General features: G+C 35.5%; 1 protein-coding gene and 1 long non-coding RNA gene across 2 annotated transcripts; both read left to right on the plus strand.

Moving 5' to 3' along the window:
- On the plus strand, window positions 1,352-13,684 carry LOC109231169 (kinesin-like protein KIN-UB). The gene is made up of 19 exons (XM_019396744.1): window positions 1,352-1,734; window positions 3,187-3,287; window positions 3,371-3,493; window positions 4,655-4,840; window positions 5,012-5,233; window positions 5,394-5,550; window positions 6,160-6,309; window positions 7,655-7,743; window positions 8,004-8,207; window positions 8,453-8,554; window positions 9,279-9,413; window positions 9,521-9,652; window positions 10,621-10,759; window positions 10,845-10,937; window positions 11,648-11,773; window positions 11,883-12,008; window positions 12,478-12,621; window positions 12,866-12,994; window positions 13,076-13,684. The coding sequence occupies exons 1-19, from the start codon at window positions 1,539-1,541 to the stop codon at window positions 13,237-13,239; spliced, it is 2,718 nt and encodes a 905-aa protein (XP_019252289.1). The 5' UTR covers window positions 1,352-1,538; the 3' UTR covers window positions 13,240-13,684.
- Window positions 24,217-26,202, plus strand: LOC109231837. The gene is made up of 4 exons (XR_002068848.1): window positions 24,217-24,576; window positions 25,114-25,252; window positions 25,354-25,420; window positions 25,957-26,202. It is a non-coding gene; the product is annotated as an uncharacterized LOC109231837 (long non-coding RNA).

Below are 26,947 nucleotides of genomic sequence, written 5' to 3' on the forward strand. Positions count from 1 at the left end.
ACCCGTATTGTATGCTCCAGGTCCGCCCCTTAACTCAAGTCAATTCATAAGTTTCCGAATTAGATTATGATTACATATGAAACAGACTTGGTCATTTTTGTATTAGAAATAAGAACAATAAAATATATTAGTAACAAAAGGAAGTAGTGGCCCTCGACTTAGCTTTAATTTAAATTAGCTTTTAATTTGAAATTATTGGTACGAAGGTTCAAATAAAATCAAATGTCTTTCAAGGTAATAGTAGCGACTTTGGCGCCTTTCAAGTTTCAATTAGACCACTTACTCTAAACTTTTTCCCTCATTTTTTGCTAGTTCTATGTGAAAGCCTCTGCAGCTACAATTATTGTCTAACTAGAACATTTTGACTCCATCTTTTTAAGAAAAGAAACATTTTAATATGTAAACATCTGGCCTTTTATTATTCCAATGTCAAGTTTAATTTATGTTATTTTACTTTTTATCCATATAAATTAAGTTTCCTTTTAAATTGCATGGTTACCGCGTTGACTAATGAGGAAGTCGGATGCATTTTAAGTTAAATATAAAGTATGCATTGTTATGTGCTTTCTGGAGAATAATTACAATTTCAATTCTGCAAACGAAGTTACATAGTTAAAGTGTTAAACCCGTCCACTACTCTCTTCCTACCTTAGTTGTATTAAATTAATAGCCTGTTTGAACAAGTTTTTTTTTTGAAGGCTAAAAATACTTTTTTTCTAAAGTCAATATGTTTGGCCAAGCTTTTAAAAGAAACAAAATATTTTTGAGTATATTGTATAGCTGCTCTCAAAATAATAGCCGAATTCTTTTGTGTATATATACATTTTGTAGGTTATATACAAAAATTATGCAGTTTTTATGCTTGATAATCAGAAAAAATAGTTTCTTCCCAAAAGCACTTACAAAAATATTTAGAAACACTTTTTAAAAACTTGATGAAGTACTAATTGCTGCTCAAAAGTGCTTTAATTAATTAGTCAAACACAAATTGCTTCTCACTAAAAATATATTTTTAGAAAGCATTTTTGAAAAATACTTTTCAAAATAAGTTAAGTTAATTTTAGAAGCTTGACCAAACATAATATAATATTTGTTTGGTTAAATTCTAGACATATATTGGGAGAAAAACACACCAAAAAAAAAAAAAATCTGTAATTATAGAAACTTAAGCGAACAAACGGCATTTCAAATTACAGGACCGTTAATCGTACACAATATATTAATGAAACAGAGATTATAATAAGTAGTTAAGCAAAATATACGCCAGTAAAAAGGGCATTTCAGTCTTTTCAGAAATACAAAAAGTAAAGCTCAAGAAAGAAATATGGTTCATGACCCACCACCACAAACTCTATCACCCGACCCCCACCCCCTCACACACACTACCCATGACTCCCACGACCTTTTGAACTCCTCCATTTTCAACACACTTGAAACCACAGCTCAATTTCATCAACATTAAGAAGAACAAGTAGAAGTAGAAGAAGAAGAAGAAAGAGAAGGTGAATTCTGGAAGTTTCTGGAAAGGTAATGCGAGAATGGCTACGTCTTACAGAAACGGCACAGTTCCTAAAGGAGCGTTAAAGGTAGATAGGCCTCTTTCTATGAATTCAACTTCCAAATCTTCTTCTTTCAAATCCAAAAACTCCGGTCCTGCTCCGGCATCCGGTATCCGCCGTAAAAGCACTGGCTCCGTTGCTAACTCTGCTGCTTCCACTAAGGATGCTACCTCCGGTGAGTCAACTCCAAATTCGTCCTCATTTCCTTTATAACTTCACTAATTTCGTACAACGGTATAATTTTGATCTATTTTTTTAAAAATGTTTTTGCGGATAATCTAAGAAACTTAAGCGCTTGATTTGTTAGTTGTAGTAGTTGTTAAATCATAAATGAGCTCTCATTTCCTTAAGGAATTTACTTAATTCTCGAGAAAATTGCTCCAAATGCGTCCTTATTTCGTTAATAACTTTACTGAATTTCGTAATTTTAATTTTATTTAAATTTAATGTAAGAGAACTAAGCGGTTGATTTGTTAGTTGTAGTAGTTGAAAGAGCTCTCATTTTCTCAAGGAATTTAATTAATTTCCGAAAAAGTTGATCTCTTTACTTTTTTTTGGCGGATAATGTGAGAAAAATGATCATGTGATTGTGTTGTGATGGTTTTGATTTAAGTTAATTAGACACAGCTGTTTGATTAGTCAGCCTTTGTGATGAGTTTATGCAATGGAAACATTTAGTCTTTGAGGAATTAAACTAATCTGGAAAACTAAGTGCTTGATTTGTTAGGTGTGATAGTTATTTTAGTTAGGTAGAAGAAGCTGTTATATTTATGATGAGTCTAAACTATGGAAACATGTGAATGCAAAGGTAAAATAGTAGTACATTAATTTCCTTCAGGGTTTTAGTTAATTTTGAAAAGAAAAATTGCTTGTGTCATTGTTCTTTTGATGTTGTAATAGTAATGAATTTTTTCTCCACATAGTAGTTATGATTTAAGTTACTTACAATAAGCAGTCTGATATAATTCTAGCACTTATGATGAGGTCTAAGCAATTGTGACATGTGATCCCAAAGCTAAAGTAGGTTTAATAGAGTTGGTAACTGGACTAGTTGTTGGAAACTGATTTTTTTTTTTTTGAAGAACTTGGAATCTTGGTAATAGAGATTGGTTATATTCTGCATTGGCCAATTACCTGTTCAGGATTGTAATGCATAGAAAGGGCACCAATAGTGTAGCTAATGAACTAGTGAATTGTTATTGTTAATTTATAATTTTCTGCACTAAAGCTTTTTAAGATTGAGTTTTCTTATAGCATCGAAGTGTCAGTTCTCATTCACACGTGAATTTTACTTCTTGTAAATCAATCAACTACACCTCAATCCCAAATTAATTAGGGTATGAATCCTCCATATCCCTATTTAATTCAAGTAATATTTAGAGGATGTATCATTGTAAAACTATTTCTTATTCTGCTGGCAACCTAGTGGAACCTTCCTCGTTTATATTACAAAACTCGCCAGGGTTAATAATACTTTTGGAATAATGCGTTCAAATTCTTTTTTGGGTGCTTTGTTGAATTGAAGTTGAAAGAAGAAATCTGTATTGCATTATATGTTTCCATTTTCCAAAAGTCCTTTGAATATTTGATTAATCATGGAAGGGCTCATTTTGCTGCTTTGTAACAGTTTCAGGACGTGTTAGAGTTGCAGTAAGACTGCGGCCTCGAAATGCGGAGGAGATGGTGGCTGATGCTGATTTTGCTGATTGTGTGGAATTGCAGCCTGAGGTATTCCAAGTACATCTTCTACCTTTCTTGTCAAGGCAATATGAATACTGTTGGTTTTAAATCATTTCTTTTGTCGTTTCCAGCTTAAAAGGCTTAAACTTCGAAGGAACAACTGGGATTCGGACACCTATGAATTCGACGAAGTGCTTACAGAATTTTCTTCACAAAAGCGTGTATATGAAGTAGTGGCCAAGCCTGTCGTTGAGGTCGCCTACCAAAACCTAGCAATTCTGCTTTTTAATACATGAATTATGAATGAAACGTTCATCTTCTGCACATGCTTTTATCTAACACATTTAAAGAAAGAGGAAATTTGCTACTAACTAGGCAGCGTCTGACTAATATACTGGGAAAGTTTACTTCAGAGCCATAAATATAGTTTCACTTCGATGCAGATTACAAGAGTTTCAAATGTTCTTTTCAAATTACCTAAATTAGCAATGAATGACATAGGTGCCTGTCCATTACAATAAACTCTTCCAGTTCTCACTCTAATCAATTCGGCACTTTTCAATTTTCTCAAGTGACTTGCTTACTGGCACCGCTGCTAAACATTCCTGAAAATACGCCATACATTTAAAATACTTAAGTTCAAAGCACCTATATGCCAAATACGGTAAACAATCTCTCTCTGAGTAGCTTTCTTCTAGAATTTGTAAGATATTTTTATCTGGCCAATAACGAGGCCATTTCAGTACAAATATTTCAATTAATAGCTTCTTTTCTTCTTGAAAAGCAAGCATAAGATCCACAGTAGCGAAACCAGGACTTTTACTAAGGGGATTCAAAATATACAGAAAAAACACATGCAGAAGCCAATAGGATTCGACAGCTCCTATATATACATAAATAATAATTTTGACCTTGTGTATCCCGTGTAATTTTTCAGCAAAGGGGATTCGGATAAACTCCCTTCCGCCCTCATAGCTCCATCTCTGAATATCCATAACCACTCGGTAGCTTTTAAAGTGTCTATTGGATTCAATAATATTAGGTTTGTAAGTTGTAATTAATTCCTTGCTCCTTAATATTGTTATTTAGATTCAGAAGTATCAAAATGTACATGGTTGAGATTACTGGCTTGTGATATCTCTTGTTTAAACTTTGCTTTCTTTCCCTTGTATTCTCATACTTCTTAATATGTTTCGACGAACAATAAATAAGTTCCTTAGATTAAAATTCGCTGCCTGCAACCTAAAGTTTAGTTGATTTGCCTTATGCCACTATTGCATGCCTAGAGTCGGTTAATTTTGTAATTTTACATGGTTATCTAATTGCTTCTGTGTGTGTAATAAGGTGCAAATTTGTCTTACTCTTGTCTAGTTTCGTACGGCTGTATCCTTTCTTTATCTCTTTAAGCCCTGCAGAGTGTTCTGGATGGTTATAATGGAACAATCATGGCATACGGGCAGACGGGGACAGGAAAAACTTACACTCTTGGACGACTTGGAGAAGAGGACACTGCTGATCGAGGGATAATGGTTCGTGCAATGGAGGATATTCTTGCAGAAATAACCCCAGCAAATGATTTTGTCTCTGTCTCTTATTTTCAGGTTGTTTTCTCCTTCTACAGAAATGAGAGTTCCTTTTGTTGAGAACTTTTTATTTACTTGTATTATCATACCTGATAATGGCTGTGCCAAGTTTCATTTGCATCTTTGGTTGTTTCATGCTTGTTTCTGACTTTAAGTTGTATAAGTTTGGTTGGTTACCTGTCAATGCAGCTTTATATGGAGAGTATTCAGGATCTCCTAGACCCAGTGAACGACAACATATCAATTGTTGAAGATCACAAAACTGGAGATGTTTCTGTACCTGGGGCTACTGCAGTGGATATCAGAGATCAGAAGAGTTTCCTTGAACTCCTTCGCGTGGGTGAAACTCATCGTTTTGCTGCTAACACTAAATTAAACACAGAGTCTTCAAGAAGCCATGCTATACTGATGGTTAGAAGATTCTATCTCTTGTGGGTTATGCAGTTTTTTTTCTTTTTTATGTTGTGCATAGTGGCTTGACCATTGTTCTTGAGCCTTTTCCCAATATGCCAATGGACAGGGAGACATCAACAAAGTTCAATGTCACAGAAACTTTTGTTTTCTATCACAGGTACATGTCGAAAGGTCTGTCAAGGGAAGAGATTCTGCTATTTCATCTGAAAATGGGAGTACTTCTCACACAGCTAAAGCATTCAAGCCACCTGTTGTGAGAAAAAGCAAACTAGTTGTTGTGGATCTTGCTGGTTCTGAGCGCATAGACAAATCAGGTGTGCTATCAAAATTCCTGGGCAAATGTATCTTTTGTAACTTTTATTATGTATTCACAACTGGAGCATTTTATTTGTGCTTACAGAAAACTTTGTTTTTGTTCAAGGATTATGATAGCTAATAGTTTTACACAAATATTCATACTCATGTGTGAATGACAGTTAGAACAATTCTGTTACTTGAGGCAATGCTAAGTATTACCTAGGAGTTAAGTGAGTGATTGCTTTGGAGAGACTTCAATATGTGTTTTCCTTCCCAATCCTTTTGCCCTGTAGATACTTAACTTTAATAGGCGTATGAGTCTGTTCACCCTTTAACCCTCTGTTGCGGCGTTCGGTGGGTTTCAACTAGGAAGCTTTTCTTTGTTTCTCTAAATAAAAGCTGATCTGATCTTTTGACATTTATGATGCAAGAATGTGGCTACACTTTGGAACTGATTACTACAGGCAAAACTGTGACCTATTTTTTGGGTTTGCCAGGCTTGTCGGGGTGGGGTTATCTAAGACACCATGTAGAAGTTCCTAATGTTTCTTTGGAGCAATGAGTTGAGATCTAAAACAGGATAAAGCTGAGAAGCATTGGTTCTTTGTTTTGTTTTGCATTTGCAGGAAGTGAAGCACATACACTGGAGGAAGCTAAGTCCATTAATCTCTCCTTGAGTGCATTGGGAAAATGCATCAATGCGTTGGCAGAGAATAGTGCTCATGTTCCAGTTCGTGACTCAAAGCTCACAAGGTTGCTTCGAGATTCATTTGGAGGTAAGGTACTTAATAAATCGATTTTGAAGCTTATTCAGGAATAGCAAACACAACTTAACATGGTCCAAATTTTAACCTCTGCACTTGAAAGCCAGGGAAAACTTATAAGTATATCCAGTTATGAGAGCCATGCACTTCTTTGATTGTAGTTCTTGGAGGCTCAGTTCCTGTACCTCAAGGTCTCTAGTGAAATTAAGTTTACAATGATCTAAATCCCAAGTTATACTTGAGCTTATTTTAAGCACTTCTGATACTGATATTCTTGCATTTCATTAAACTATCTTTAGCTGCGTGTAGAAATTTTGGTGTAATTCCACAATACCTTATTTTAACGCAGTAACCAACAACCAAATGCACAAAGAAAGAAACAGACACAGAGAAATGTAGCGCTCACGTCTTAGAATGGATTTGGGGGACAAATTCTAAGCTCTCCTAACTAGCTGAGTCTAAAAACTGGGATGAAGAATAATTCATGTACCTGAAGAATAATACATTTTTCCTTAGCTTAACTAAGAGAACCTGTTACAAAGGCGACGAACTTTCGATGCATTAGTTCTTAAAAAAAAATCCTCACTATTTCAAGTCCAAGCTACATGGCTACATCCTAAAATGCAGAGTCACTAAGATAACATGCATCATTTTTCAGAGGTATAGAAAAACACTTGTAAAGTCCTTCAACAAGTTTTAGATTAAATTATTCAAAAGATCTTCTTATCCCAAATTGCTGTCATATATAATATTAAATCATTCTTTGGTTACAAGAAGGCTCTCAATGTAAACTAAGACATTTGATTAGGGGATGACCACAAATTTAAGACTTAAGCCGAGGATATCGTATTATAAATCTCCAACTGTTCCATATTGCGGACATTATGATTTCTTTTAGACTTGGTTAACTCAATTTAAGTTCTTAGTGCAAATAAAGTGCATTAATTATTGAAGGATTTCATATCCTTTAAGACCAGGAGGTTTTATATAGTTTCTGTCAGATACTACAATGTAGTACTGGGTTGGCTTACATTTTGATCCAGTAAATCTTTTTGGGCCAAAAGATTGATATCCTACATAATTTGCTTTCATTTGGAGCGTAGTTCCTTCTCTGGAGCTAGACTGCTTAACTTTGCACTGTCCGTGAAACTTAAGAAAGTAGTCTGCTGGGTGATGTCATCTGTTCGGTACTGTTTCACCTTTGATGCATAATCTCATTAGCCTTCCATTTTGTTTTGGTATCCTACTTAATCACTTATTATATATATATCATCACCATGAGATGATAATTACTTTAAAAAAGAGAACATTGTCATTGGACATTGAGAAAGGGCATCACATTGTTGAATACTCACAGGTACAGCAAGAACTTCATTGGTTATCACAATCGGTCCATCTCCACGGCATCGAGGAGAGACGGCAAGCACCATAATGTTTGGACAGAGGGTAATCCTAACCTCTATTTCTTTTCCCATGGGAATGTTTATTGTATGATATACAATTGTAGTCTTTTGAGATCCTTCCAGCAGTGTGGGTTGGCTTATGCTAACTCAGTTGTAATCTATTCTCTGGGTTTCTATTTGAATTATCATGCGGTTGTAGAACTTGTATGCATGGGTATAAGAGAATACTAGTAAACTTCTCTTCTTCCCTTTTTCTGCTTTTCACTAGCTATGACTTGGAGTAAGTTATTTGTACTTCTACAGGCAATGAAGGTGGAGAATATGTTGAAAATTAAGGAAGAGTTTGACTACAAAAGTTTGTCCAGAAGGCTTGAAATACAGCTAGACAAACAAATTGCAGAACATGAAAGGCAGCAGAAAGGATTTCAGGATGAGATTGAGAGGATTGCTCAAGAGGCTCAGATTCGAATCACTGAGGCTGAAAAAGGTTATGCAGAGGCATTGGAGGTAGTTACATGCTTCGTGAAATGCGTGATAATATCGGAATGCTATATAACATGCCTTTTCATGTTTAGTTCATTTTCACTTTATATTATGTTATGCATCATCTATTGTTTCCCGCTCTAATTTTTCATGATCATCTTTCTGTTTGAGTTATGTAGTTTTGCATCACCAGATTATGTGCCATGACCAGGATTTTCACTGTCATTGTCTTTCTTCTCTTTCTGTTCCCTTTCTTTCATCATCTGCAGAGGGAGAGGTTGCAGTACCAGAAAGATTATATGGATGCAATAAGCAGGCTAGAGGAGCAATGGGCAGAAAATAAACAAAAGCATGAAAAGGAAAAGGCCAAGGTGAGTTCAGAAGAATGCTAGTAAATCCATTTTTTGATTTATTTCATCTATTCCATGACCGGAACACAGGGGAGGATACACGTTACACTACGATTTTGAATCAGAAGAGAGATTTCAAGAAATGGCAGATCTATTCACTCTATCAATAACCAAGCCGGATCTGGTGTATCATAAGGGATTTGCTTCTGTTGATTCCTGTGGATTGGATCAAAAACAATTCCTGAATGAGGCCAGGGATGAATCGAAAAAGAAATCTTTATTGGTTCTACCTCCTATTTTTTATGAAGAGTATGAATCTTTTTCTCGAAGGATCAGAAAAAAATGGGTCCGGATCTCCTGTGGGAATGATTTGGAAGATCCAAAACCAAAAATAGCCTATTAGGAGAAAAATGAAGTTGAAGTCCACTTTCTATTCTGAAAGATTGGTACTATTGTTTTCCCGAGGGTCCCATTGAAATTGTCCTCAAGCGTGGGTTGTTATAATTTGTGATCTCATAAGCCTCTTCCTTGCAGTTCATGTATTTAATAGACATGCTTGTCTCTCTTTGAACTTTTACATATACCTAAGCAGCTGTTGTGATTGTACATGCTCCTCTGAACCTTTGGAGTAGTCCTGCAACTATGCTGAATATGTAACTGTGAAATAGCTTTCCTATCATTTCAATTTCTGGTTCTACGATGAATGTAACTTTGCTTTTTGCTGTTTATCTCCCTCATTTGTCAGTCCTCAATGCTCTCTGCTTCTATGGAAGTTGCTGAGCTTAAGAAGAAGTTTGAAAATGAAACTCTTTTACGGAAAGCTGCAGAAGAGGAAATTGACAATCTTAAAAATCAAGTAGCACAATGGAAAAGGTCAGAGGTAATGATTTGTCTGAAAAGTCATTGGTTCATATATATATATATATATATATATATATATATATATTAGCTGGTAAATTGCTGATGATGATGTTTGTAATGTCGTAGGCCGCTGGAAATTCTGAGATCTTAAAGCTGCGCAAAATGCTAGAAGATGAAGCATGTCAGAAAGCAAAGCTGGAAGAAGAAATTGCAGTCCTACAAAGTCAGCTATTGCAATTAAGTTTTGAAGCTGATGAGGTAAACAGTATCTATCTTTAAATTTGTTGAATTAGTATTCTTGGTGAAATCATTGGATTTATACACCCTTGCCATGGGTGACCACCAGGAAAAAAAAGTTCAAAATAAGCAGCTTTTGTAGGACATGAATCTTTTTTCTTTTAAAGATTCATCATAACTAGATTATCATTACGCTGATTGTCGATCTCTTTCTCACACCCCTGTATCTTTGGGTTTATGTGCACATTAACCTCACCTTGTAAACCAATAACATCCTTGAAGTTATGTGTCAAAGTGAAACCGGTAGTTTTTCCTTCCAAACTAGCGAGTTCAGCACACTTAAAACATGAGTGTGGATCTAGTTCAGAGCCTTTTTGCCCCCAAAGTGCTACACCCCAATATGACCTAGCGTATGATGTTTGCAGATTTCAAAACTTGCCATTAGTTGTGGGCATCATTTGACACTTGGTTGAAGAGAAATTACAAAATTGAAATAATTAACAGTTCCTGTATAATCTCTTTATAGATGTGGACTGTCGTGCCGTGTAAACCAATTCACACTATTGTGCCCTTGGTCTGTGAGAAGTGCTTGAGGGCTTTATGCTTTTCTTTTTCCGGTTTGCCTCTTCTCCGCTAATGTATAAAGAACTTTTAAACCTTTTCTTTTTTTTTTTCGGGGAGAGGGGGGGGGGNNGGGGGCTGAGCAAATGGCCTGCCCCTGTGATCAGTGTGCTGTATACATCTTGCATGTGAGTTGTTTCTGTTGAAGATTAGAAACTGAAATTCATGTTGTAGCTTACAGAAGCACACGTCTTTTGAAAAGCAAGCTTTTCAGGTACCTGTAAACCTAGATATTAAGGTGTTACATGTCTGGGTATATGCACTGCCGAAAATTTTCATGTCATATATAAACATGATTGTTGATTAAATGAGCATATTTGTCAGTTATGATTAACTTACTCAAGTTAAAGACTATTTCTTTTACTTAGACAAGGAGAAATCTTGATAGAGGAGGGACGGTAAAACTGCCAGGCACTCTAGATTCTCCAATTCCTCCATTTATGCATCAACACCTAGGAGATTCAGGAGATGGAGAGAAGGCCTCGATGGCAAAACTCTTTGAACAAGGTGGGAGATGGACTTTATCCTAAGAGTTGATTTCATTTTTAACTCTTCTACTCCCTAATACAGCTTATTTTTTTTCTTTCACCAGTGGGTCTCTCAAAGATATTGTCATTACTTGAATCAGAAGATGCTGATGTGCAGATTCATGCAGTGAAAGTTGTGGCAAACCTGGCGGCTGAAGGTATTGTTTTGCTATTTCCTTTTCAGTGTTATATCATTAATTCCTGTCTCTTGCTACTCGCAATCTGTAGTTTGTTGGGCGTAGATGCTATCTGCTTGATTGAGATGTGTATACCTTATCAAATGTAGCTATACCTCATGATTGTAGGTGGGATTTGGCTACAAGTCTTATGAATGATAGCTTGTCAACTTTGTTACATGAATCTAGTAATAGATATGCAAGTATGTCATTTACTAGATAAACATTTGAAGCTGATTTGCATTATCTAAAATATAGTACTCCCTTTTTCCGAAACTCTATCTTATGTTTCTTAACTTTCTCTAATTCTATATACCATATTGCTCAAACCCCAATTATTTATTTATTTAACACTTCACCGTTCAAAGTGGAGGCATTAGTCCTTATTTCTTGCTGTAAAGCTCCTCCAAGCAAAAAGTTGAAGGACAATGTGGAAGTCAGTCAATCCAATTCACTTAATTAAAAATATGTCAGTTAGTCCAATTCACTTAAAAATGTTGGTCAACCCAATCCATTAAGACATCTTATAAAGTGTAGAACACTACTACCAAAAACCTAATGGAGGAATACTAAAACAAAAATTAAAAAACAAGCAGAAATTATGTTACATGAAACAGTTGAAAATTTGAGAAATGACAAAAAGGTAGCATCCATAAGTGGTGGTGACTTTTTTCCTATTCGATCTATTTCAGAGGCAAACCAGGAGAAAATTGTAAAAGCTGGTGGTCTAAATTCTCTATTGACTCTTCTTAGAAGCTCCAATGACGAGACAATTCACAGAGTTGCCGCTGGCGCAATAGCAAATCTTGCTATGAACGGTAAGCTTTTCATCACTCACAGACTAGTGAATATTGTAAGTTCAATACTTTTCTTTTCATACTGAAGTTACTCTCTCTACTAAGTGACATATTTTTTCAAATGGTACAGAGACAAATCAGGAGCTTATCATGTCTCATGGAGGCATCAGTTTGTTATCAGTCACAGCAGCCAAAGCCGAAGATCCTCAAACCCTTCGCATGGTTGCTGGGGCCATTGCTAATCTCTGTGGAAATGGTATTATTTGTTGCCTTTAGCTGAATATTTTAAGCTAAAATTTCTTTTTATTTCAAGCAATTGAGCAAGATGACTTAAGATCAACGGATATGGTAATATTCTTCTTTCTGATATCAACATCTAACTGTTTCATTTGATGTGGAGCTGTAATAGTACGTTCTCCCTCATAGTGGTGAAATTTCACCATTTTAAATTTGTTTTATATGATACCAACAGAACTGTCCCTCTCTCTCCCTATCCCTTCCCCCTACCCCTTCCCCTCAACCAAAAAGAAAAAGAAAAAAAAGAAAGAGCTTACCAGTAAAACAAGAAAAAAAGGATGAACCAATGAGAAAAAGGGAAACATATATTGTTCCATGAGAAATTCCTTACACGATATCCTTAATCAAGTAACCCTGCATTTGAATTTAGTCACGGTGATTGGATCCTGCTGTTGCTCACATCTAATGTATCTTTTAACCTTTCCCAGAAAAGTTACAAGCAAAGCTACGAGGTGAAGGCGGAGTTAAGGCGTTACTAGGAATGGTCAGATGCCGGCATCCTGATGTTCTGGCTCAAGTTGCTCGTGGAATTGCTAATTTTGCAAAATGTGAATCAAGAGCATACACTCAAGGTTAGTGGTATACTAGCGTGCAGCTTGCGTTTTCTCTGCTCGTCTGCCTCTCCTCCTCGCTTACTGCACCCCCAGCCAAACTCGGAATATATGTCACTGTACTGTTAGCAATATTATAGTCAGTATCATAGTTCTGCACTAGTCTCCACTTATACCCAGTTGGGTGGTGTATTGCATGTTCTGGTGAAAAGAGAAGTCTCACTACTATAGTTTCGTGGCATTGCCAATGATCTTACCATGACAGGAAGCAAGACTGGGAAGTCTCTCCTTATTGAAGACGGAACCCTTCCATGGATTGTACAGAACGCTAATAATGAGGCCTCACCAATAAGGCGTCATATTGAGCTGGCACTCTGCCATTTGGCTCAACATGGTAAATAGTAGTTCTGATTTGACTTTTTCCATTTTGCTTGAAACTGTGGATACTCATGAATGCTTAAACTGTTAATTACAGAAGTAAATGCAAAGGATATGATCAAGGCTGGTGCCTTGTGGGAACTCGTTCGTATATCCAGAGATTGTTCACGAGATGATATAAGGACTCTTGCATATCGCACGCTAACTTCCAGCCCAAGTTTCCAGGCAGAACTCAAACGACAGAGGATAGATTATGGTTGAACATTTCACGTGTTATCAAGACAAGATGGTTTTGAATATGGAGATAGTTATTAACATAGGTAGCTGATTCTTTGCACAGAAATGACTTTTATCTTCAAGAGGTGACATTGGTTTTCAATCCTATTAAACTCTCGTTGAGATGCAGCGAGGGTAACAAGTTTGCAACTAACAGAAAAAAGTGATCTTGTAAATTTGCTTGAATTAGTAGGTAGGTCTCACTGGAGTAAGATCACTATAAATGTAAAGGTTTGATTTGTTTATTCATATATCAAATGAAGCGTGTAAGATGTCATTTGACGTTGCATTCTGGAAAATAAGGTATGTTATTGGTTTTACATACGAATTCTCTGACGGTATGTGTCACATGTTCAATGAATCATGGAATATTTGATGTAAAAAGAACATGGTATTGAAGGGGCAATAGTTAATTTGTGGTAATTATGCATTATATTGTGTAAATTTTTACCAATGTAAGCACATCTCAGACAGAGATCACTTGCAAGGATTCAGTATGCTAATAATATCTCGTTGCCAATTCGAGTGCATGTTTTGATCTGATTTCCATTATAGTAGTGGGATGGCTTGATTCATTGGGGATACATACTGCATGTTTTTTAATCATATTGCTCATTCTGGGACCCTTTGTTTACGTTGTCAATTATGTGAATAATGCACTCGGTTAACGCTAAAAAACATTTGTGTTACTTGATTAAGGTGTAATTTTGTACCATATTATTAACTGTTACTAAGGTCGTTGTCTTTTTGTATTTGTCAAGGGCGTAGTTCATAGTCGCCGCAGCTCAATTGGCCAAAGATGCCCTCCAAACATAGTTGCGTATTTGTGGTATCAACATTTCTAATCCTAAAGCATATTCTATAAGTTTATCTTCTTCATCTTGTTTCTTTATTCTTCTAATTGTTTTTATTTTTTTGTGTTTTCTTTCTTTTGAAACGTTCTATTTGGAGGTAGTGTTTCTCCTGGATTCCCATTTGGCAAAAGACTTGTAAATATTGTTCAAGACCTCATATTTCTCCCTTTTTCAGTCACTAAATGTTTTTTTGAAAGTATATTTTGGAGAGATGCGAGTCCGAGACCGGAGGAAAGAAGAGTCAAGTAAAGCCTAAAGGAGACAACGGTTATTAGTGAAATTTGAACCTTGCTTCGCTTGAATAAACAACAACAATTACTACGCCTCAATTCTAACTAAGTTGGGGTTAGCGTTATGAATCCTCATTTAATGACTCTTGAGGGAATCCAATATCTCAGTTTCTTGGGACTCGTTCGCATAGAGTTGTTTTGCTAAATAAGATAAGACAAGAAGGAAGGGAGTAACAACATCGATAATATCCTAACGATAATACCCTCGTGTCTACGCGCATCCACTTTTTAATCAGTAGATTATAACTCCAATCATGTTAGTGTGCAAAGTGATATGATCCAAGAGGAGAGCCAATTGCTTGAGAAACAATTTACACAAGCATTGATAGAGAAGGCAAGTTGCACGCACAACCTGTCTCTAACACATAAAACCAGCCAATACAAACTACCTTTGGACCATTTGCTTCTTGAATATATAGCGACAGCTCACCTGTAGACCTAACTGATGGGACACTATAATCATTTTTTCAATTTTTTTAAACACGTTGACTCTCAAATGGCATATTTCAGAAATTAATTTCATGCTCATCCACTAGCTCCCTTCTTTCTTCTCTTTTGTTTAAAAAGGAAAAATCCCAATTTCTTTTTCTTGAGCAAGATATCGAAGTAGTAAATTGTAATGGAGATTAAGGAAATCGATATAGGGTGTGTTTGGTACGAAGGAAAATATTTTCCGGAAAATGTTTTCTAATTTTCCCATGTTTGGTTGGCTTAAATATTTTGGAAAACATTTTTCTTATCAATTCATTTTCCTCCAATTGGAGAAAAATATTTTCCTTATCAAAAGAAGGGAAAACATTTTCCAAACCTCCTTCTCAACCTTCCCCACCCTCACCAACTCACCCCACCCCCTCTCCAAAAAAAAGCTTTTTTTTTTTTTTCAAATTTCAGTTTTTCCGTTACCACCCACCCTAACCTTAAATTTTTTTTTGCAATTTCAAATTTCTTTTTTTTTTATTTTTCTGCACCACCCACCACCCACCCTGCCCCCCACCCCCACCCACCCCACCCCAAGCGCACAAAAAATTTTTTTACTTTTTTTTTGTAATTTAAATTTCTAGTTTTTTTTGTTTTACTGCCCCCCAACCCCTACCCCCCCCCCTCCCCCGAAAAAAATTAAAATGAATTTTTCAGTTTTAATTTTATTATTTATCGGTTTAAAGGCTCAAAATTTTACAAGTTTCAAAATTATGAGTTCGGAGGTTTATGTGTTTGGAAGTTTACGGGTTCGAAATTCCGCAATTTTGAAAGTTTAGCGGTTCGAAAGTTTATGAAATTTGTGGGTCCGTAAGGTTGTTGGTTTGAAAGTTTATGGTTTCATGTTTATTATATCTAAATTATTTATGAATACTCTTGAGAAGTCATTTTCCTTAATTTGCGTACCAAACACTGGAAAATGAATAAGATTACTACTTGTTTTCCAAGAAAACATTTTCTTGGAAAACATTTTCCACGAAAAACATTTTCCGTTATACCAAACACACCCATAATGTTGTATGAAAACATGCAAAAACCTAAAAAATGCTAACCATATACAAAAGATTTTTTTTGGAATTCACTATTTGTGAACAAGACAAGGGCTTTTTAGTCATAAATATGGACCACTAAGCCACCATAAATATGGACCATCCTTTCCCCACCAAAAAGTCCTATTAATATATTTCTCTTGTACATTCACCCGACCAAAACACTATGATGGATACCTTAATCCTATGAAACACACACACCTCAGACTTCAATAAAAGTGTATAAAATAGGAAGCATAGAAACATAGGCTGCATCCTATCATTTTCAGACCCCCATTTGTAGCTTCTAACTCTTTTATAGTAATTCCTTTTGGTTCTAACTCTTTTATAGTAATTCCATTGAAAAAGAATAGTCACGTTCAAAAATATTCTAAATTCGAGGAAAAAATACTTAACCCAATTCATAAAAAAAATGCTTGCAGTCTAATCATAGCAGCCTCTTCTCTTTTTATTTATTTATTTATTTATTTATTTATTAGTATATTCATACAATTACCTCAATTAAAAAGGTCAAAGAAAAAGGTTACAAGAGCAAATCTAAATCTTTAGGTCCAGTAGATTCGGAAGAAGTGAGGCCAATGTTGCTGCAGTTTAAACTAGCATGAGTAGTTTCAAAAATGAAGTCTGACTATGAGCTTTCAAATCAAACTATAATCAATCTATTGCTCTTTTGATTAAATGTAAATCTATTTAATATTACAAATTTCCATCCTAGAATTTATTACTACCATTGTGGACATAAATCTAGTGAGAGAAAGTAACCATAACACCAAAACATCCAAGAATATTTTTTCGGCTATTATTTTGAAAGCAGCTATACAGTGTCATTTTCCCACCAAGACAATCATTAAAATAATGTCAAAATTTTTGAGAAGTCAAAACACATTATTCAGTTTTAGAAAACTAATTCTAAATAGAGTATAGCTCCTATATATGAAAGTGTAAAAGAACTTTTACTATGAGATTATCTAAAAGCTAAATTAAAATTACATGTCTTTTTCGTTTTTGATGGAAAAGATATTTATTTCATAATATTAAACTAGGAAATACAGAAGGATATTTGATCCTGGGGATCATTAGATGATAATTCATGCATGGCATGCAGATTACCAAACATAGCAAGATTCCTACAACACTTCAAAGAAATAGTTTTAACAAAAGTAAAACCACCCTTGTCTGCTAGCATCCGGGTCAGAACAAAGGGTGGGGAAAACAACCAAAACTCAATTTTATTGAATACTGGCAAGACTCCTGTGTGCTTTGCTAGGCTGTGGGCGACTTCATTCCCCTGCCTGAAGTTGTGATGTATCACCACGTGTCCATTTGAGCCAGAAGCGACCTGCATGAGTTTATAACAGTTTCATAAGCTTTGCATCCTTCGTTGATGAAAGAAATTACCTGTGTAGCTGTAGCATCAGTCTCTATCTCCAAAGGAAAAAGTTTCCTTTTATTTACAATACATTTATAGTCCCTGAGAGTGCCATTAGCTCTGCGTGTATTGGAGTTTTTGGAGTAATTTTTGAAGCAAACCCTAACATCCATTCCCCATTATGGTTTCTAATGATTCCTCCTATACCTCCAGTAGCCTTTGCCTTATCAAAAGCTCCATCGATATTCAGCTTGTACCAGCCACTCGGAGGTTTAGACCAACTAATAGTTAGGTCAATTTTTTTTATCCTAGTTGGACTCACGATCCGTTAGAAAATTATATTCGATGGACTGATTGAAAATCCTTTTTAAGGAGATAGGGATAGATTTATTATTAATGTTGTTGTTGTTCCTCGTTAGCCAGTTGTTCCAAATTAAGAAAGGAAACAAAGTACTCCACGATAGGAGTTTGTTTGGAATGTAGGGGTTTTTTCTCCTTGAGGTACAGGAGCCAATTATGGTTACCTGGCTGGAAATGACTAGTATCAATGCCTAATTCATTCTATAGAGATTGAACTAGGGGCAGGGATGAAAATGTGAGTGATTGTTTTTGACTCCTTACGGCACATTGTGCATTGCTCATCGATGTTTGTTGGGGCAATGCAAACTCCTTATCCAATTGAAATCCATTATCGATTGGATGTTGCCCTCTACTAGTTCATAACAAGATTTTGTAGTAAAGATCCCATTTTCATTTATGTCCCAGGTTAGAGAGTCCTTATTACAATCACTTAGAATGTTGATGGATATAATATTGCCTTTAATCTCCTGTGGGATATCAAAAGATATTTTATTAAAATTTGCATTGTTTCCGGATCTAATATCCCTTATCTTAAGAGAGTTTTCTTCTTTGGTTAAGGGACTAATCACATAGGATCTAAGGTTATTTGGGTTGGGATACCATTTGTTTTCCCACAAGTTTAGGGAAGAGGAGGAGTGGATGGACTAGGACATTCCTTGTTGGTAGATTTTTCATACTTTGATAATGTTCTTCCAAACAAAGGAGACCTTTTCACTAGGTTTTTTAGAGTACTTAAGGAGCATTGTAATAGCTCATAAGTTTGTGGGGGTTATTGGCTAATCTACAGGCTAGACTAGCTAATAATGATAAATTCTTGGTTCTAGCCTTTCTTAATCCTAATCCACCTTGTGATTTATTTTTAGTTACCAAATCCCAGTTGGCAAGATGAAGCTTTTTTTTTTTGATCAGTCGTACCCCAAAGAAATTTTTTTTGTATTTGGTCAATTTTTTTGAGTGTTTTAGGAGGTAACATAGTATATTGCATGTAGTACGTTGGTTGGCTAGAAAGAGTTGAAGATATTAGAGTTGCCCTACCAGCCAAGTTTAAGTTATCACATTTCCACCCGGCAAGTTTAGTTCTCATATTATCAATAATGTATTGATAGTCTTTGTTCTTGGGGTTACTGTCAATAATTGAAAAGTCCAGGTATTTACCAAAAGAATTGTAAGTTTTTATACCTAGAGATAGGGAAATGTTGGTACTATTTATTTTCTTACAATTCTTTAAAAAATTAATCTGGACTTGGCATAGTTAATAGATTGCCCGGACAGATCACAGAAATGCTTAAGAGCTATTTGAATGGATGAGACTGTTTTGTTGTTTGCTTTGCCTATTTGTACTAAATCATCAGCAAAGAACATATGGGATAGGGGAGGACAGTTATGGCCCAGGGTAATGGCGCCCCATATCGTAATGTCTACTTGGTAGTTTATGAATCTTGATAACATTTCCGTGCATAATATAAAAATATAGGCGGACATTAGATCTCCTTGCCTGATTCTCCGGCTTGGGTAGAAGAAGTTAGTTTTTTGTACCATTTACTAGAACAGCAGTGGATGTTAAAGTGATACAAGATATAATTAACTTGATGAATTTAGGGGGGAATTGGAAGTATAGAAGTGTCCTATATATAAATGACCATTCTAACTTATCAAAGGCTTTTTCTAGATCTATTTTAATTAATATTTTACCAATATTTCCTTTCATTTTTTTTTTGAAATTATGAATAAGTTCTTGAATAATAATAGCATTGTCACTGGCCCGTCTTTTTTTTTTTTTTTTTTATGAAGCTAGCTTGAGCAGGACTTATAAGAATATCCATTAGAGGTTTAAGCCTATTTGCAATTATTTCTGTAATAACCTTATAGATAGTATTGCAAAGACTAATTGGACGAAAATTATTAAGGTTGTTGGCATTAGGGAATTAGGGGATTAAGCATAGATAGGTTGAATTAATTTCCGGAGGGATAGTATTCTCTTTAAAAACTTTATGACAAAAGTCCCTAACAGAGGTACCTAAAGTTTTCCAATATTTTTGATAAAAAAAGGGTGAAACTCAACTGGCCCTGGTGATTTAAAGGGCTTAAAGGAAAAGATAGCTATATCAATTTCACAATCTTGAATAGGCTTATCTAATGAAGTAAGATCGGTGTTATCAAAACTAGTAGGACTTTACAATATATTAGAACAATTTGTAACTTTATGACTAGTGGTGAATATAGTGTTAAAATGGTCAAAGGTATGGTTTAGGATATTTTGATGGTTATTCATCCACGCATCTTCACTATTTTGAAGAAACTAATATGGTTTTGACGTTTTCTATTTGAGGTAGATATTTGAAAGAACCTAGTATTGACATCACCCTTGTTAAGCCAGTTAATTCGAGATCTCATCTTCTAATAATCCTCTTCTAATTTAAGAATATTGTTATAATCTTTGATGAGATCCTCCTTTAGGCTTTGTAAAAAAGGGCTATGGATATAATGAGGAGAATTTTGGATACCTTTTAGTCTTGCCAAGAGTTTATTTTTATTCCTAGTAATATTACCAAAATTTTTCCTACCCCATACTTTAATAAAGTCAGTGAAGGATTCACTAGCTTCCAGCAGTGCTTTATTTCTCCATTGGGAGGCAATTATGTTTCCAAAATTTGGGTGGGTACACCATATATTTTCAGTCGGAAAACCTTGTTATTAGGGGGGTGATGGTTATTTAATTTAACTAGAATTGGTTTGTGGTCCGAGTGAGTTTTTGGAAGATGGGTGATAGAAACATTTGGAAATTTGTTTAACCAATTTTTGTTTACTAATACACGATCTAATCTTTCTATTATTAGTCCTTTCCTTTTCCTATGATTTGACCACGTGAATTTGCTTCCTTTGAAGCCTGGATCAATTAGTTTATAATAGTCGATATTTTTCCAAAGTTTTGAAGCTCTAGATATATTCATGGGCCTACCTCCTATTTTTTCGTTACTACTAATATCATTAAGGTACCCCTAATAACCAAGGACCTTTATAAGTATTTGAGATTGATTTAAGGTTGACCCACATAATATCACGATAGTGGCTTTTTGTAAGAGGCGGCTCAACCTCAAGGCTACTAAAGCCAAGGCTTTAGGCCCCCAAAAATATAGGGCCGCAAATTTTACTCATATTATATATATGATAAGTATACTTTAAACAATTACTTCTATAATGATAAGAAAATCATGTGATCAACCATTTGCTATGTCAATAATTGTTATGAAATAGTTCCAAGCATTATGCTATTTTTCATGGAGAAATAGCATTAACAATATTTTTCTCCAAAGGCCTCTAATAATGGTTTAGCTTTAGGACCCTTACTCCACCGAGCCGCCACTGCTTTTTGTGCTAGCATAAATTGCAGTAAATAGCCAATTAAAATTAAAAGGTCATACCTAAATAAGGGCATGAATATCCTGGCCATTTTTAGTGAAATGCTCAACAGTCACGACATTATGATTGTAGAGAATGGCCATGCCTCTAGCTTGACCTTCCGCAGGAACTTCTATAAGTTCAGAGAAATTGAATTCATTTAGGAGAGGTGCATGCACCATCATCCTGGTCTCAAGGAGGGCCACCATGCACGACCTATGAGTATCAAGTAAGTCCCTAAAGTTACGACGAAAGTCGTCATTGTTAGCACCTCTAACGTACCAAAAGATTATAGTAGTGGCTCTTATCAGGAGTGCTTGTTGATGGTTGACACTTGACTCCCTCTCCACTGTATTGTGGCTCCTCCTTCTTGATAGAACTAGGATTACGGCTTACTTTCCTACTGTGGGATCTTGTGGTAGTTGAATATACGTTGAGCATTTGTACATGGCACTCGGACAGCTGAATATATATTTCTTGCTCCATAATTCTGGGAAGAGAAGTATTTTTACCTCATTTAGGCTTGAAAATTCCACACTCAGTTGAGTACCTTATTGAAGGGGTTCTTCTTCTTCCTCTACCGGAGGTTGTGGTGGATTCATATTTGGTCCTGGCACATTGACTTGGTTGGGCTCCAGGTTTACTGGGCCATATTTGGGAGGATGTTTGGTTCCTGATGTGCTTGGTGATTCCAAGGCATGAAAATATGATTGATGTTTATGCTCTCCTCCGATGGAAAGAATGGCAGGTTCATTGGGAGGTTGATGAATTGGTTGGGAGTCTGTGGTAGATTCCACTGCTCCTGCATGGCTTGAATCAGAGTGTAGTTCATATGGGGAGCTAGGGGTGGAGGATGTTGTTGATCCAGGCTTGATTTGTCTAGTTGTTCATGGCTATGTGCATACCCTTCGTTATTAGCTGGGCTAGGTAGCGAGTGTTTTGGAATATGATGACCATCTCTTGCCCATTGATCTGAATATTAAAGGTTATTGCATGACCCAGAATGCCTGCTTCCAGCCAAGATGTTGGTTAGTAGTTTTATGTAGTTGTGGAGGTGATGTGAAGAATAGAGGTTGATTTGGGAAGTGGTGTGGCATAGGAGGTAGATTGTCCATCGTAGCTATCCTGTGATGGTTTGGAATGTGGACAAGGCGAAATCTTCTCCTTGTTAGTAGTGGAAGCCTTGGAATCCTCTTCTTGTGGTAGTATTAGGGTGAGTAGGTTTAATGATCTCTATGAAAATTTTAGTCTGCCCGGAAAATTCATGACTTGGCGTGTGGGGATAAATAAGATCCTGGGTGATTTGGATGTTGCCAGGTGCTTTGAGGATTCTTCCATTTGGCAATCCTCTTTTGCATGCAAGTCCACGTGTAAATTGGACGAACTGGGAGAGAGGGTTTTGTTGGGGGTAATATGTATATTAGGATTAGTTAATTCCTCTAAAATAGGGGTAGCCGGGTACTCTATTTTTTTTGTTTTTTGTAGAAGGTTCATCTAATGATTGGGTGGTGGTACCAATTCTTCTTTAGCTTCCTCCGCGTGTAATTTTCTTTGCATGCAATGGGTGCTAGGGATTTTTGGCGGATTTGTTGTTGAGCTAATTTCGAAAACAATGGGCTCACTTTCTAACATCTAAAAAAAGATTAGTGGATTTTATACCAACATTTAAGGAAGATGGATTAGTATTGGTGTTACTATCAGATGAATGTCTGGCCTTTGTGTCAAGAGAGAGTGAAGCAGGTGGATTTTTTTCCATATATTTAAACTTTTGAGGATTAAACTTTTGGGAATTAAAAGACATACCTTTGTCCAGATTAGTGAACTTTGATCTTTTACGTGGATTGGGTACCCTTGCTATTGGGATTGCCTTTGAGCCTGCATGCTTTTTCTTGTTGAATGTGATAGTCACCCAATCACTTTGGACTCCTTGTTGTATAGAAGTGTCCTGATTTTAATTTTCTGTTGCTTTTGGAAATTTGAATTTTGTAGAGTGACCGAGCATTGTGATTTGTTGTGACCTAGCCTGCCACAGTTTTTGCATAGGAAATTTTCACCTTCATAGTGAATTTGTTTCTTATAATTTTCAATGTATACAAATGGTTTAACTAGCAATTCCATAGAGACTTCCACGCATAGTCTAGCATATCGACCTCAGGTAGAGGAGGTACACGCATCAATTCTAAGTAATTTGCCTATTTTATTGCCAATCTTTTGTAGTATGGTAGAGTCATAAAACTCAGTAGGAAGTTCAGGAAGAAGAACCTATGCTGCAGATTTAAGTTGTTTGGCTTCACTAGCTACGAAGTGAGGCTCCCATTTTTGAACCAAAAGGTGAAAATCATTAATAAACCAAGGCCCGTTACATAGAAATTTGGCCATATTTTCCTCCTTGGTGAATTTCACTATGAAGTAATCAACTCCAAGATCCATAAGGTTAAAGTTTTCGGAGGTTTCCATAATTGATAAATTTTCTTTTTAAGTATTGATGGAGGACTCGTTATCCCATTAGCTTGATTATAAGTGAGTATTTCCAAGGTTGGTATATCCTTTGGAGGTCATCCACTGATAAGTGGATTTGTAGGCTTTCATTGATGCCTTGAATTTTTTGAGAGCAACTATTTAGGTTGGATAAATCTTGTACTGGGCAATCAAGTTGCATGAATGAGTCGTTAGATGTAGATGGACCTAGGGGGGTTTGGAGATGTGCTTGTTGGTAGAATCCAGAAGGAAAATCTCTTTGAATGATGAAGTGGAGGGTTGAAGTGTATGGGTTGAATTAGGAGTAGAAGAATTATTACCTTCACGCGCACGATTGATATATGGTGGATTAGGGGGGATTTGAAGGAATTGGTGGGTAGTTTGAAGAAGGTTTACCGTTGTTGCTTGAGGAGAGTAGTGAGAAGGCAGACCTTCTCACTCTAAACTCTAGTTAAAGTCAAAAGTTAAATTACATGCACTACAGGAAGGTATGCCTACGACGACATTTAGTTAATGACATGTATAATAAATGTCGGAAAAAATTGATTTATTGACATTTTCTTAAGAAATGTCGTAAATTTAATGACATTTGATAAAAAATGTCAAAATTATTAGGACTTTTAATACAAATGTCGCTATATTAGTAGGTATTTAGTGACATATACAAACAAATGGAGGAAATTTCTTACATTTGTAGTTTTTAAGTTTAATTAAACGAAAGTAAAAAATATGAGACCCGCCTAACTTCTTCTTTCAGAAAAGAAGTATAGCGTTAGTCTCTTAGAAACCCTAGCAATCTCTCCCCTTTCCTCACCCCAAAACACTGATGTTGCGCGAGATGCAGTCTCTGCATCAAGTTTCACAAGATTCTCAATCATTTAACTGTTATCGTTGTTAAGCCACACCAGACAATATGGAATTTCTCTTTGAACTTGCTTCATAGCGCTCGATTAGCAGATAAGTGATTCTCGCCGTGTCGTAGAGAATCAGAAGGGACATAACCAGGCTGGAGGAAATCCAAAGGAGACACGATTTTTAGATTTTGGGTAAGTGCTTACCCGTGGTTTCGTTCTATTTGTTCACGCGACTGAATTTCTAATTAAATGCGTTTGAAATGGTTGTGCCTTTTCTTTTATTATGATGTATTGAGGATTTTGGTTCTTGTTATGTTCATTTATCTTTGGAGTAGGCAAATTCTCTAGATATAAAAAGCATTCTACTGTTGGTGTTGTGGAGAAATTGTTTGAGAGGGATCTGTACTTGTCGAAAGGTACTGTTTATACGGATTTATTTTAGTGCAGTTCAACCAACATCAAACTTAAAATTGACATCGCATTATCATTTTGATACATAGGTGTTAGGAGTGTGTAACATATAAGCTTTTTTAACTGTTTCATTTAATTGGCTACATCTGTTGATCAAAGTTCAGATGAAGTAGTTTGGTTTCCTTTCATTTGACCATATGTCTTTGTAGAATTTCATGAGGACTCGGAGCACTTTTAATTTTTGTCTTCCTGCAGAAATTTTTACTATTGGTTTCAGCTCATTTACGAAACTTATTACTGATTGGAATTATCTTTCAGTTGTTCTGATCATAGTGTGTAAGCTTGTGAAGTTTGGTTGAGTAGCTGGTTCCAAATTGATCTTCCATCTAAAAGAAATTGGTGATGGTCTGCAAATGGCAAGAGACTTCTATTTTGGAAGTATTGTCGTTGATTATAGGTAAGATGGCTTTGCTAGTTTATAGCATTTTTACTTCTGCTTAAAATTGAAAATTACGTAGAAAACTTATGTTTGAGCTCAACTATATTTTGGTAATTCAGTGAAGTTACTCGGAAGGATTTGGGTTGTTGATTGCCTACCAGATGGAAATTGTGTCATCTTTACGAGGTGCTTTGCTATTCACTTGAGATAATTTATGTATTATCCTTGTTTTGACAATCTTTATTCGCCTCTGTAGTAAACCTGATTTACCAATTGTATATTTTGGTGCTTTTATATGTTTTAAGATTTGAGAGAATAATTCAAAAATTAAGTATTGAAAGTTAATACTGGTTAATTATGTGAAAAACGTTATTGCTGACAAGTAGTTAGTTTTAGTGTATGTTATGGAGTCACAGTGAGAAAGTCGAGAGTCTGGCATCTTATAGTAAGGCCCTGGTAGATTTATGGGCAAAGAACATTATTTTTTGTTAAAGTATTTTATTTTCTACTCATGAGTCATGACCATTCATGTACATTGAGTTGGAAGATAAGTTATGGAGTATTCAATTGGTTGTGTCTACTGGATAAAAAGAAGATGCTTGTAAAAAAGCTGAACTGTTAATAATATTCACTGTATGAACATACTTGTGTACTATATGAGGTTTAGTATTGACTTTTAACTACTTTCTAATTCATCTCTTTTGCATTTCATAAAAATACAGGTTGCTACATCAGTCACTTCTGCACTAAAGAGGCTACCAAAGACAGATACACAATTGAATTGGAGAGGAAGCTACATATATAAGGAAGTGCAGAAAGAGTGAAAGAGGAATTGAAGAAGTGAAAAGATCTCTTGTTGTTCCAAACAGTTATATTTTGCTTCAATGACAAATAACTTTTTCATGACTTTTTTTTTATTGTAAAGACTACAATTTTTTTTCAATGGAATTAATTTTCGAGAACTTTCATATTCAATATATATGATTCTAGTTTATGATTTCTATGGTCAATGAAATTTGTAGGTATATTTCTTGAATTTGGATGGTATGTAAACATTAAAAGAACCACTGTCGCAAACATTAAGCTAAAAACTCATAATAACGACATTTGATAGGAGACGCAAAGAAATGTCACTATTTGTTTGCGACTTTAACCTATGCGTTGGGAATTTTAATGTGACATTTTCACAAATGTCGATAAATAAATGTCGCAAAACTTTTACGGACATTTATTTAATTGTCGAAAAATTCCCGACATTGAAATTTCCGACATTTACCCTAAGTGTAAAATAAATGTTGATTAATAATTTTGTGACATTTATGTAGCTTAATACGACATTTATAAAGTGTCGTCGTATGTCTACTTTCTTGTAGTGATGTCACCATTCATAATAGTGGGATCAATAACTTGAAAAATAAGGAGAATACCTACTGCCACATGTTACAATACACTTGTTAGTGTAGAACTTCTTTAAATTGCATCAATAAATCCTTCTAATTATGTGAAACTGTTCTGTTTTAAACACGGTAAACGTATGATATCTCTTCCAATAATTTACTTCTCATTGCCATTTTTTTGCTTATCATAACAATTCTCGGAAAATTTGACCTTAATCTCAAGCAGTGCTGGCAATGGATATATATATATCATGGGAATATCAACATCTTACATTAATGCAAGTACAAGAAAGGAGGGGGGGGGGGGAGGGGGGGG

This window comes from Nicotiana attenuata, chromosome 8 (assembly GCF_001879085.1).
Source record: "Nicotiana attenuata strain UT chromosome 8, NIATTr2, whole genome shotgun sequence".
In the NCBI taxonomy this organism is placed as follows: Eukaryota; Viridiplantae; Streptophyta; class Magnoliopsida; order Solanales; family Solanaceae; genus Nicotiana; species Nicotiana attenuata.

What these genes read in the sequence shown, in the direction of transcription:
- LOC109231169 (XM_019396744.1), top strand. Translation starts at nt 1,539, where the DNA reads ATGGCTACGTCTTACAGAAACGGCACAGTTCCTAAAGGAGCGTTAAAG. An exon ending in GTGTGGAATTGCAGCCTGAG is followed by an intron (nt 3,288 to 3,370) that starts GTATTCCAAGTA and finishes TGTCGTTTCCAG; the next exon opens with CTTAAAAGGCTTAAACTTCG. An exon ending in GAAGCCATGCTATACTGATG is followed by an intron (nt 5,234 to 5,393) that starts GTTAGAAGATTC and finishes TTTCTATCACAG; the next exon opens with GTACATGTCGAAAGGTCTGT.